Source organism: Miniopterus natalensis, chromosome 9, assembly GCF_054644295.1.
Source record: "Miniopterus natalensis isolate mMinNat1 chromosome 9, mMinNat1.hap1, whole genome shotgun sequence".
Classification (NCBI taxonomy): domain Eukaryota; kingdom Metazoa; phylum Chordata; class Mammalia; order Chiroptera; family Miniopteridae; genus Miniopterus; species Miniopterus natalensis.
The window spans coordinates 71,746,311-71,760,629 of NC_142089.1; the positions used below are offsets into that span (position 1 = coordinate 71,746,311).

The 14,319-nt window shown below is 36.9% G+C and overlaps 1 protein-coding gene across 1 annotated transcript in view; it reads left to right on the forward strand.

The window, feature by feature from the left end:
* LOC107537507 (uncharacterized) overlaps positions 1 to 14,319 on the forward strand; it is a 160,777-nt gene that overhangs the window by 21,226 nt on the left and 125,232 nt on the right. Inside the window, exon 5 of the mRNA XM_087820727.1 lies at positions 14,273 to 14,319. This exon is cut by the window's right edge and continues 217 nt beyond it. Within this exon, the coding sequence (XP_087676853.1) occupies positions 14,273 to 14,319 (47 nt within the window). The remainder of the gene's footprint in view (positions 1 to 14,272) is intronic.

The window sequence follows — 14,319 nt, forward strand, 5'->3', positions numbered from 1 at the left end:
TTTCAAGTTTAACATTTAAGTCTTTAATCCATTTTGAGTTTGTTCTAGTGTATGCTGTAAGAAGGTGGTCAATTTTTTTTTTTCTTTTTGCATGTATTTGTCCAATTTTCCCATAAAAACTGTCTGTTTTAATGCCAATACCATGCTGTTTTGATTTCTATGGCCTTGTAGTATAGTTTGATATCAGGGAGCACAATTCCTCCATCTTTGTTCCTCTTTTTCAAGATTGCTGTGGCTATTCAGGCTCTGCTTTGGTTCCATATAAATTTTTAGACTATTTATAATAGTTCTGCAAAATATGCCCTTGGTATCTTGATAGGAATTGCATTGAATATATGAATTGCTTTAGATAGTATGGACATTTTAATGATGTTAATTCTTCCTATCCATGAACACCATATGTGCTTCCACTTATTTGTATCTTCTTTAATTTCTTTCTTTAGTGTCTTATAATTTTCTGACTATAGTTCTTTTATATCCTTGATTAAATTTATTCTTTAGTATTTTATTTTTTTGATGCAATTGTAAGTGGGATTGATTCTTAGTTTCCCTTTCTGATAGTTCATTATTGGTGTATAAAAATGCAACTGATTTCTGGATACTTATTTTGTATCCTGCTACTTTACTGAATTTATCAGTTCTAGTAGTTTTTTTGGTGGGCTCTTTAGGCATCTCTATATACAGTATCACATCATCTGCAAATATTGTCAGTTTTACGTCTTCCTTTCCAATTTTAATGCCTTTTATTTCTTCTTCTTGTCTGATTGCTGTGTCTGCGACTTCCAGTAATATCTTGAATAAGAGTGGTGAAAGCAGATATCCTTGTCTTGTTCCTGATCTTAAGGGAAACACTTTTAGTTTTTGCCCATTAAGTATAATGTTGGCTATCAGTTTGTCGCATACATGGCCTTTATTATGTTTAGGCATGCTCCCTGTATTCCCATAAATGGGTGCTGGATTTTATCAAATACTTTTTTCTGCATCTATTGATATGATCATGTGGTTTTTATCTTTCATTTTGTTTATCTGGTGTATCATATTTATTGATTTGCACATATTGTACCAACTTTGCATCCCTGGAATAAATCCCACTTTTAATTTATTGCTGAACCCAGTTTTAACTTTTTAAAAATTTTTTATGTTTTACGCAGACTCACATTTTTTATTTATTGAAAATACTATCAAGATGCCATAAATCCATCTTTGTTGTTATATCTGTTCTCTACATTTGTTCATATCTGATGTATTCAGTGTTAAGAATGCCTTATTTACAAAATAAATAGCAGTTCTTGTTCACTTTGCATGCAACTCACAATCATTTTGAATTTTCTAAAGAGCAGGAACTTGCTTCTATATTTGAACTCATATTCAGGAGGAATTTGTTTTAATATTTCAACATCTATACAAAATGCTTTATTTACTTCTAAGGCATTAATTATCATATGAACACCAAGGAAAGTCACCAAGGGCTGAGTAGGGTAAAGAATTTCTCCAAGGTCACATGGCCTGTTAACCGCAAATCATAAGGCTGTCTTTTTCTATCATAGGGCTCTCCTTTTCCGTCTGCCTCATACACGTACCAAGCAGTAGGCAATGGCTTTAAATTGATGGGGCTCTCAAAATATGGTGGCGACTGGACAGAGATTTATGTTCAAACAAAAACATCGCTACATTTAAAGTCTAATAAAGGCCAGTTTAGTAAACTGCAAATTAGATCATGCCAAGTCTCTGCTTAACATTTCGCCATGTGGCTCTCTATTGCATTTAGAATGAAATCCAACTCCTTACCGAAGCCTTCAAACCTTATGTGATCTGGCCTCTATCCCCCTCGCTCATTGTATTTTGTATCAGTTTTCTGTTTGTGTATTTCATTCCAGTCTCACTTTCTGTTCTCATGCTCATTCTTGCTGCTGGGCCACTGAATTAGTTGTTGCTTCCTTCGTAGTAGAGTTCCTCTTTAAACCTTGACACAGCCAGTCTCAGGTAAACTGTCACTTCCTTAGACAAGATTTTCTTAACAGAATAGCCCTTCCTCTGGTCATTTTCTAGCCTAGCACATCTCTACTTTATCATTATTTCAAAATCAGTGGAAATTAGAGCATTTATCACTATTGATATGGTCTTATTATTCCTTGTTTATCCTCTCCCCCACCAGTCTATAGCTCAGCAAGAATAAGAAGCTTGTTTGTCTTATCCAATTATTTTTACCCACAGTACCACAATGGTACTTAAATACAAAATGAGCATTTAATAAATGTGTGTGCGTGAATGACTGATCTATGTTGCACAAGCATTAATATTGCTAGATATCTTTGGTAAAATGTGGTTTGCCCAAAGGGAAATGTTGATTAGCAATTATTGCCAAAAACTTTTCTCCTTTCCCAATGATATATTTGCCTGTTCCTTGTAAAACCATTTGTGGTTAATTTGTTGGTCTTTGATCTAATCATGCTACAGATGTTCAAAAATGCCATCTTTTTGTGCATTGAGGCTCAGTCACTGGGGTTTGTAAAAGTAATGGGCTGTGCCCAATTTTTCCCCAATGTGTTCAACTCTCAGGGACAATGAAGAGAAAGATCTATCTTTTGCCTAACAAGGAGAAGCTAAAAAGAAAATTCAACTTTTTGTTTTCACAGTCAAAAAAAAGGGTAGATTTGGGGAGAAATCCCAGAACTGAATTTTCTAAATTAAAATATTCAATTAAATTTTGTCATATCCCTAGAGTGAAATATTCTTAGTTGAACATTTGAGTAGCATGTGAAGAGATGAGTTATGGCATATTGAGGTTGAGGTCAGGTAATAGAATTGTGATATAATGCAATGATATGTCATATATTATCTCTTGATTTCAGTCATATTTGATGGAAAATGGTGGAAATATAATTTTTTTGTCAGCTTTTATTCATTTATGAATGTTTGATTTTAGACATAATTGTTGCTCTAATCTGTGGAAGCCAGTTGGATGTATGACCAAAGACACACAAACCTGTCTTATCTTAGTATCCATATTGGACTTTGATTTTCTTTTTCTTTTTTTCCCGCAAGTTCAGTACATACTTTTTATTTTTCTGAAAATTGCTTCTATCACTTCTTTTTTTTCTTTTAAAAAAATTTTTGGTTTTCAATTTCAGCTGATATACAATATTATATTAGTTTCTGATGTACACTCCAGTGTTTAGACATTGTATAACTTACTCAGTGATCATCCTGATAGATCTTGTACCCATCTGACACCATACACAGTTAATAGAATATTATTGACTATATTCCTATGTTGTACTGTACATTCCCATGACTATTCTGTAACAACCAATTTGTACTTCTTAATCCTTTCATGTTTTTCAGTCCCCCAACTCCACTCCCATCTGGCAACTGTCAAAATATCCTCTGTATCTATGTGTCTATTTCTGTTCTGCTTATTTGTTTATTTTATATTTTTTTAGATTCAGTTTTTGACAGAGATATATTTATTGCCATTCTAGTGTTTATATTTTGATTTATTTTTTCTTCTTCTTAACAAAGATCCTTTAAAGTTTCATGTAATACTGGTTGAGGGGTGATGAACTCATTTAGCTTTTTCTTGTCTGAACAGCTCTTTATCTGTCCTTTGGTTCTAAAAAATAGCTCTTCTGGGTAGAGTAATTTTGGTTGTAGGTTCTTACTTTTCATTCCTTTGAATATTTATTGCCAATCACTTCTGGCCTGCAAGGTTTCTGTTGAGAAAAAGTTGACAGTCTTATGGGAGCTACCTTGTAGGTAACTGCTTTTTTTTTTTTTTTTTTTTTTTTTAAATATATCTTTATTGATTTCAAAGAGAGGAAGGGAGAAGGAGGGAGAGAGATAGAAACATCAATGATTAGCTGCCTCTTACACCCCTCCCCCCCAACTGGGGATTGAGCCCACAACTAGGGCATGTGCCCTGACCAGGAATCGATCTGCGATCTCCTGGATCACAGGTTGATGTTCAATTGTTGAGCCATGTCAGCCGGGCTCTCTTACTGCTTTTAAGATTCTGTCTTTGTATTCAGCCTTTTGCATTTTAATTATGATGTGTCTTGGTGTGGGCCTCTTTGGGTTCATCCGGTTTGGCACTCCCCGTGCTTCGGGGACTTGCATGCCTATTTACTTCACCAAATTAGAGAAGTTTTCTGTCATTATTTTTTCAAATAAGTTTTCAATTTCTTGCTCTCTCTCTTCTCCTTCTGGTACTTCCATGATGTTAATGTTGGTATGTTTAAAGTTGTTCCAGAGGTTCCTTAAACTATTCTCATTTTTTGGATTCTTTTTTCTGTTTGCTGTTCTGATTGGGTGTTTTTTGCTTTCTTATATTCCAAATTGCTGTTTTGATTCTTGGCTTCATCTACTCTACTGTTGATTCCCTGTAATTACCCTTCATTATAGCCAGTGCATCCTTTCTTTTTGACTGGTTCTTTTTGATGGTTTCCATATCCTTTTTTATGCTGTTGAAGTTTTCTCTAAATTCAAATACTCTTCCTCTGTGCTCATTGAGTGTCTTTATAACCAGTGTTTTGGACTTTGCATCTAGTAGATTGATTGTCTTCATTTTGTTTAGTTCTTTTTCTGGAGTTTTGTTCTTTATTTCATTTGGGACATGTTTCTTTATCTCCTCATTTTGACAGCCTCCCTGTGTTTGTTTATATTTATTAGGTAGAGCTATTGTGTCTCCTGGGCTTGGTAGAGTGGCCTAATGTAGTAGGTGTCCTATAGGGTCCAGTGGCACAGCCTCCCTGTTCACCCAAGCTGGGCACTTCAGTTGCCCATTCCTGTGTGGGCTGTGTACACCTTCTTGTTGTAACTGGCCCTTGATTTCTGTTGGCAATGGGAGGGATTTACCACTCAGGTATTTTGGCTGCAAGAACTGACTGAAACCACTGTGGAGGATCAGCTATGCAAGGACTTCACCCCACGGAGCAGGATTTACTTCAGTGGGTTTCTGGTGATGGCTGAATCCAGTCCTTGAATATGTCATTTGTGGAGGTGTTTGGTGGTGCTTCAATGTGATCTGAAGCTGTCCACTAGGTATGCTGGCTCTGGAACCTCCTGGGAGCTACAGGCCAAAGTTAGCCATCACTTGCATTGGGCTGGGGCTACCTGGCATGACTAACAAAGTGATCTGCAGGTTGCCGCTGCTTGTGCTGGCTTGGAGATGCCCAGGAGAGGCCAAGAGGCAAACAAAGGCTGGCTGCCACTAAGCGGTCACTTAGTGAGAGGTACAGGGTATGCTGAGGCCAGATGTTGCTTGTTTGAGAGATTTTAGGAAAGTCTGAAGCATGAGACAAGACAGGCTATTAGTATGGAAAAGCCACTGGAAACGGCTTTGGTGAGACCAAAGTTAGGTGGGGTGTCAGAGAATAACCACAGTGGGGTGAACAGTGATAGCCTGGTTGATGGACACTCAGATATGGAACCTCCTTGCTGGTTGTGTTGGGGAAGGACTCAGAAAAGGAACAATAGCCTCTGCCAGCACTTCTGTCTGAGAGAAAGTCTCCCCTCTAGCTCTTGCCCTGATGCCAGAGAGTTCAGTTCCTCCCTTTATGTCCCTGGTGCCTTATGAGCTATTACCCCAATGCTGGAGCTCAGAGTGAGTGAGTCCAAGTAAGTATGTGCATAGGGCCCTTTAAGAACAACTGCCTGGGATTCCAGCAGCCCTTTGTCTCACTCAGCCACAATCCTCACTCGTTTTCACAACCAGAAGTTATAGCGACTTCTCTTCCTGGCAATGAAACCCTGGGCTGGGGGGCCTGGTGTGAGGCTGGGACCTTCACAGCCAAGATGTCCTTCCCAGTTTTTATCAGCCCCATGTGAGTGTGGGACCAGCCCATTCCTCATCTTTTCCCCTCCTTAGTTGTGGGACTTCTGTTCTGTTAGATTTCAGGTGGTTCTGAATGATGGTTGTTCTGTAGTTTAGTTATAATTTTGATGTGGTTGTGGGGGTATGAGAGTACTGCATTTACCTACATTGTCATTTTGATCAGAAGCCACCCCCTGGCCATTGGTTTTCAAAGTGTGGTCTGAATGACCATTACCTATTTTTGTTCCAAGTTCAGATTTCAAACCTCACCTAGAGTTACTGATTCAAGGATGAGCATGAGGCCTGGAAACCTGCATTTCAATGAGCACCCTTAGGTTATTATGCAAAATAAATTTTTGGGACAGTTAGTCTAGAGACTTCAGGACACTATTGTATAAATGCTTATGTTTCTCAAATGACTAAAATAGTTCTTGAGAAATCATAAAATTATGGAGACTTTTGATTTGAAAGATCATAGAGCCCAGCTGGGCGTGGCTCAGCGGTTGAGCGTCGACCTAGGATACAGGCGATCGGGGTTCGATTCCTGGTCAGGGCACATGCCCGGGTTGCGGGCTCGATCAATGACTCTCTCATCATTGATGTTTCTATCTCTCTCTCTCCCCCTCCTTTCCTCTCTCTGAAATCAATAAAGATATATTAAAAAAAAAAAAAAAAAGAAAAGAAAGAAAGATCATAGAACTGTGCCCTCATTTTAGAAAGATTTTTATTTAGAATTACTAACTTGTAAGCTATCTGGTGAATCTAGTCCTTCAGAAAGACTCATCCCCTTTTTTTTTTTTTTTTCTTTCTTCAGAAAGACTCATTCTTAAAGAATCCTGGATGGATAATGGGGTTTGTTTTTTTTCTTATTTGATGCCTGAACTCAAAGTGGGCAATTTAAGAGAGAATAGGTCCAATACAGAAAATCATGTGAATAAGAATCTTAGCTCCTTAGTTTATAGGAATCATGAAAAGCAGTAAAAAGGGTGAAAAGGAATGACCTTGAGCCTTTTCACCAAGAGTCCAAGGTAGACTCTGATGTGTCACCTCCCACATTCAGGGAGCATCGTACGAATGTCTCTGTAGCAAATTGCCAAAAATCTAATCTTATTCTACCTTCTACTCTTATGTTCTGTGTGACATTAGGATAGGTCTCTTTTTCTCATTTATGTCATTTGTAAAATGGAGTTAATAATAGAATTTACTTAATAGGATTGCTGTGGTGATTGAGTTGATAGGGATAACGTGATTTTAAAAGTGCCTTGCATTTAGTAAGCTTTCAGGAAATGTTAACTGTTGATATTGTACTAACTTTTAGGATTAAGGAACTAAAAAAAAAATCTAAACTAGGAAACTGGAACTATTATATTTGCTCATGAGAGAAATGTTTGCGGTGGTGTTGGAAGTAATATTTTCTTTTTTTCTTTCAGAAGCTATGATAGTTATAGCTGTTACCACCCTCTGTTCTTTATCCCTAGGCCAAGATAAGCTTCCAAGTATAATTACTGTCTTTTATCCCATAGTGGAAAGACTGGGTCTTAGAGCTAATTTGCCTATTTATTTATCTTGACTGAGGAAATGGAAAGGAAAATAATGATACTATAAAACTCTCACTAGATAACCTAGATCACCCTGTACTGTGGCATCAATTTCCACTCATTTGTCCACACTTTATTAAAAAACACTATTTTTCTATTTCTAATGCAAATTAAGCATATTTATTTACCTCCTTGACTACTCTATTCCCTTTAAAATGTTAGATCTAGAAGAAACCATTTATTTCATTTCCCATTCTCCCTGCCTGTGACCTTCCCTCCATCACCACTGTCATTCCTACCCCACTACCCCCTACTACCACCACCAGTGTTTTATAAATGGCAAAACCAAGGTTAAGAGATGGTAGGTTACTTACTTAAGTGGTAAATTGGTATTTGATATTATGTTTGTTTGATGCCAAAGCCCATCCATGTTTTTAACCACTAAGATATATAGCTTTCTTTTTAAATTAGGAAAGCAATTAAACAGGCATAATTGAACAAACAGGATTAAAATAACTTATCTATAAAGTCAGGGAACCATTTAAGATGCATTTAGGAGAATTGCATACAAAGAAATGTCCAACCATCACCATTGTAGACTTACCATGGACAATTTAAGCATTATGGTTATTCTGCTTTATCTACTTAAAGGCAGATATATGAGTATTTGCACGTTTCTCTACTATTGGCTTTATCATTACCCTGACAAAAAACCACTAGGTCCTTGATTTTATATCTTGTGACCTAAGGTGTAGAAGCTAACTTGGCACAATAATAATGTTTATAGAACAGTTAAGACTGTACTTGATTAAATACAGTTCAGGGCAGGTGAATTGGCCAACATTGGCTTAGTTATTCTACAGCAACAAAGAACCCCAACATCTCAGTGGCTTAATATAATACAAGTTTATTTTTCACTCAAACTACATGTCCACTTCAGGACAGTTAGATGCTCTGCTTTACCCATGCTCATTCTAAGTCAAAGACTGGTTGAAAGATCACCATCTGGAGTATTATCACTGTGGCAAAGGAGAAGAAAAGACAAGTCTGGAGGGTGTAGAACTAACAAATGCTTTTGCTCAGAAGTGGTACATATATGTCCACTTGCAGATCATTGGCCAGAACTAGTCAAATGGACCATCTAACCACAAAGGGGCTTGGAAATGAAATCCTACCACATGCTTAGAAGATGAAATGCTGGAAATATTTGATGAACAGCATTAATGACACCATGGCTGCTGAGGAGGGAGTGGATTTTTCTAGCAGGATCATTCACATATGGACTGATTTACCTTATGACTTGGTAAACATTCTCAGCAGTGTAGGCTTCAGGTAGAGAACGAACAACTGTCTCATAGATTATAGAAAAGCTATCTGCCCAAGGAACTGAGTATAACATTGTTTCTCAAAATTTGTGTATAGCACCAGTATTTTTATTAAATAATATGTATTTTTCAAGAAAAAATTTTAAATGCTTTTTTCTTAGGTCACTGTATATTATTGACTTTAAGTATTAAGTGCTTTAAAATTCTTAGAGTGTCTTAGTAATTGTTATGAAAGCTTTTAAGTCCTCAATCTATGTCTAGACCCCACCAGTATCTCTTCCTGTACATCTGCTTGAAAATCTATAGATTAGAAATGGTCACCTTAAAAATATTGTCCAAGGTGAAGACACCAAGAATCTTTAGTTTTAATAAGCAAAACTTGGAGAAGGGACAGGGATTTTCTGACAAAGAAGCTGTCATGACAAAATAATATTGACTGTGGGCTGTGTGTGTGTGTGTGTGTTTGTGTGTGTGTGTGTGTGTGGTGGGCAGGCATTTGAGAAAATAATTTTCACTACAGTATTTAAATGTACACATATATATTGTGAATATTAATATATATTCAAATATGTGTTTAATTAAAAATAATACTGGAAGATTATATTGTGGTGAGGCTGCATTAAGGCCTTTAATGTGCTGCTAAGGAATTACAATTTACATGGTAAATATAAAGTGGTAATATGATGTCAGTTAGGTGAGAAATGCCTACCAAGGAACAAAAAAGTGAAGCTTGTACGGAACCAAAGTTTCTGGAAACTTTTTGTTCAGTGCCAGAGATAAAAGTAACTATATGACCAGAGTTTTTAGCAAAGAAGCTGGGCCAAAAAAAAAGAAAGTAGAATTTTCCTTAAGACATAAAATATTTTTTATTAAATCCAGAATTTCCAAATAAGGCAATATGGATACTTGACAAAGTGTAAATCTTTGACAGCCAATAATGAGCTTTTCTGTTAGATATCATAGATGGCCCTTTATTTTTAAGATTTTGTCTTTCATTTTTATTGGTTTGATTATTATATGCCTAAGTATTATTTCCTTTTCATTTTTTCTTCTAGGATTCTAAGCTTTTTGGTTTGTGGATTGATATCTTTCATCAATTTTGGAAAATTCTCAGTGATTATCTCTCCAAATACTTTTTTCTGCACCATTGTGTTTTTCTTCATTTAGAACTTTAATTACATGTGTGCTACAATTTATTATTATCCCACAGGTGTTGCATGCTCTAATCTGTGGCTTTTTAAAAAATTCTTATTGCCTTTGTGCTTCAGTTGGGACATTTCTGTTGACCTGTCCTCTTTCTACTATGCCCATTTCTACTGTAAAACCCATTGAACACATTTTTTTATTTTGAATATTTTTTCTGTTCTAAAACATTTTTAAGTTCTCTTCTCTCCTGAAATTTTCCACCATTTCATTGATTATTTCCATGTTTTCCTTTATCCTAATTGTAAAGATTGTTTAGTGTCTTTCTCTATTAATTCTATATCTCAGTCACCTGTGGTTCAGTTTCCATTGACTGCTTCATTTTGTTTATGCATGATTGTTTCCTGCTTTTATGGATGTCTCATAGTTGTGTGTTGTATGCCATACATTGTGTATAAATGAGTTGTAAAGACTGAAGTACAAAATATTCCTTCTGCCCGTCCTCCCCCCTGCAAAAAAACCCACCTACCTTTGTCAGGCCACTAAGGTGAGAGGCTGATCTCTCTAATTAGAATTAAGCTAAATTGGGGTTAGGTTGTAGCTTTAATTAGTTTTAATTCACCATTGATTTCAAACGTTTTGAGGTGTAAAAGATTCCTCTTTTCAGCTGAGCTTGGTATCCAGTCACCCTGTTAACTGAGATGCTGCTCTGCTCTCCAGCCCTGCCTCAAGATTCCTGTGCCCCTGGAGATCTCTCTGACACCCAGGCCTGACTTAACTGCTCACATGCTGCTGAGCACTGGATAAAAGTCCTGAGGTTGAGAATTGGTAAATAGTAAAGGTTTTCTCTGGGTCTGGGGCTTACATGTATTCAGTATCTCACATTAGCCCAAGGTCGTTAGAAGTTCAACTAGTTTTCACTGGCAAAGTCTCCCACCCATTAACAATTCTGTTCCTTCACTAGTTACTTGGGATTCAAAGCTGTTTAGAGCTGTCCTACAGCTTATCCCTTTCAGAGATTTAGTTTCTCCTAAATTTCCTGTGTCCTAAACTCCCCAATCAATTAACAAATATACATATTAAAAAAAAAAATTTACTGGTGTTTTTTCCTATGTTATGGTGAATTCATGACCAAGTCCACTATACTCAGAGCAGAATGTTGAAGGCCTTCTGTTTTTGACATCGCTTTATCAACTTTTTTCTGATTATACAAACAATAATCATCATAAAAAATTTCAGAAAAATCCAGAAAATTGAAGAATACTTCATCCAAGATGCTTTTTTATTTTGTAAGACTACCCTAATCCTCTTTGACTCGCTTCAGTTTAAAAGAAGTATTTGGTGTCTAAGTGGGGGAAAAAAATGCCCTCTCTTTCAATCCTCCATGCAAAATTCAGCCTTCAAAATTCTTGTTTGCTTCTTGGATTCTGCCTGTAGTCCACTGTCCTTTCACATACACCTGCTATGACATGGAAGATTGATGAATCACCCTTATGCTATGCAGTGAAAATGCAGCTCTGCAGTGTCACTTCCTTCAGAAAGAATGCTTTTCGTGGTGCTCAGTAAAGATACTGTGAGAACATTATGACCTCCAACCATCAGGACTCTCATGAGGAGATGGCATTGATAGTTGTCTGGAGACCCAATACATTTATTTCTCGTAATATATAGTATTCAATTACAAAACTACTGAAAAATATGCATGGAAAGGTTACATCATAGGATAGCTCTGGAAATATTCAGGTGTGCAGAAAGGGTCCCCTGAGAGGTACGATGAAACTTACGATCCTTTCTTGCCAGAGAGAAAAGGAATGAGTCCCAAGCTACACATTACAGGGAAAAAGATATCTCCTGTGATATGCAGCTGGGAAAGGTACTAAAAAAAATAAGAAAGGTAAGACAACTCTTGTCAGATAAAGTTTTTTATTTGAGAACATACGGCTCTTATCCTCCCACTTTTCAATCAATATCAATGACTAGTCTTATTTGTATACTTATATATATGGGGGCTGTCAGGCTAGTTGTATGCGACCCCTCTATCTTGGTTAAGTGAAGTTGCTTTTGTGCATGAGCACGGGCTTTTTAAAAAATATATATCTTTATTGATTTCAGAGAGGAAGGGAGCAGGAGAGAGAGAGAAAAACATCAATGATGAGAGAGTCATTGATTGGCTACCTCCTGCATGCCCCTGAGTGGGGATCGATCTGCAATCCGGGCAAGTGCCCTGACCAGGAATCGAACCCTGATCACCTGGATCCTAGGTCGACACTCAGCCACTGACCCATGCCTGGTCAGGCGAGCACTGGCTTCTTTTTCTCATTGTTACAGGTGACACACTGCAGTGTAGTGTTACTAGGCTTTGTTATGCACAAAATGATACTGGTGTTTTCTGTGTTTGTAGATGAGCTTAAACCATAATAGATTCTTTTCTTCTTTATTAAAATAAACTATAATCTAAGTTACCTTAGAAATAGTTGGGATAAAATCTTAAAATAAGTAATGGTTATGTGCATTTCCTATTTTATGAACATTTTTATATTTATTATCCAAGTTGATAATTCATCAACTCTGTGAGAAAGATGCTTATCTCCGAGTTTTTTATCGATGCAGAAACTTGAATGCGTGGAAACTGAGATACAAAAAGAAAAGCGACTTGCCCAGAATCATAACAAAATTAATGAGAGAGCTGGGTCAGTACTGGTCAAATTCTTATTTCATCTATTTTATTTAGTGAACATATCCACTAAGATAAGGTTAGTATAAAAGGGACATTAGTTTTCACTTCTAAAAGTAGGGATAAAAAGAAGGATCCCTTACCCTTTGACACAGCATGGGGGACCTGGAGAGCATTATGCTAAGTGATACATGCCAGTCAGAGAAAGACAAGTATCACATGATCTTACTTATATGTGGAATCTAATGAACACAATAAACTGATGAACAAAACATCCCGAGACATAGAAGCATGGAACGGACTGAGGGATCTCAGAGGGAAGACGGGGGTGGGAAGGGATTAACCAAAGAACTTACCGCATATAAGCATAGCCCATGGACACAGGCAACACTGCAGTGAAGGCCTGGGGAGGGGCGGGAGGGCGGTGGGGGGTCAATGGGGGAAAAAGGAGACATCTGTAGTGCTTTCAACAATAAAGACAAATTAAAAAATAAAAGCAGGGATAAAAATAGATGAAATTGCTGTAATAGCAACAGTTCAGCTTTATTTTTAAATGATTAAAACAGGTTTTTGGTTCCATTCTTTTACTCTCGTCCTCATAGAGCTTTTATCTTCTTATCACAGAGGTTACTCACAGCCAACCAGCCAAATGAAAAGTATGGCTTGATTAAGAATCTCTCTTGTCAAGTAATTTGTGCCTAATGTTTTTAGCTTTCCCATGGGCTGTTGTAGAAAATGGTAAATCTGGTTTAAATGAAACCTGATCCTGTTAATGGTTTAATAGCAGCTGCCACAGGGTTATGGCATTTTTCAACAGATGCTTCTGTTTCATTTTAAACATAAACTAAGCCTTAGAATATTTACATAAATCATATAAAATATGCCTGCACACTTTTGGCTAAATATATTATAAAATACTCTAAGGCAAGTCCGAATCTTTGCCCATTTATTATTATTTACATAGAATTTTTAAAAATCCTATACTATACTCTATTTTTGAAAAAAGATGATTTATCTATCGTACTTTCCTAAAGCATTTTTATAAGGGCTGAAGGGTAGGTCCCATCTCTACATCTGGGAACCTGAGCAGTGGCTTGGCCAATCTGATCATTTCATCTATCTTTATGCCTCACAATATTTATTTAGCACTGACAAATTGCTTATACAATGATGTGCATTATCGCGTCAACTGAAATAAACAGAATAGTCACAAAATTAAATGGGACACTATTTTTCCTTGAAGAAGTGGGCCTTGTAATAGTAATTCAAGCTATCATTATGCCTAGGATTATTTTCTCTGGAGTGTGATATTAAACTATTTTTTTTTAAAAGCATTTCTTCAGTGGGAAGCACTTATTCTGGGCACATGAATGATACAAAGATAAATGCAGGCAGGTAAAATAAAGACCATAACAAAATATAGAAACAGTTATACATAGACTTGCCAGTTCAAGCAAAGGGGACTGGAAAGTACAGTGTATAACGTGTTAGTTAACATATTACGTGTGTTCCTGAAGATCGCAGAGTGCAGCGTTTGAACTGGCAGGCTCCAATCTGTCCTTTGTTGTTTGGGTTTCATATTTATTGTCCTGTGGTTGCTCAAGTACCTGGGGCTGGGAAGGTTATATACACAAATGCATCCAAGGAGAGTGTTTAAGGGCAAAAAATAGGAGTACAAACCATCATTTTACGTAATTTTGAATAATCTGTGGCATCACTGAACAGCTGTGTTTCTCAGCAGCAGCCTGCCAATGTCTCCCTCCCTTCCCGCCTTTCCTAGGTGCTCCCTCCTGGGAAAGCTGTGAAACCCGGCCTGGCGTTCTTATT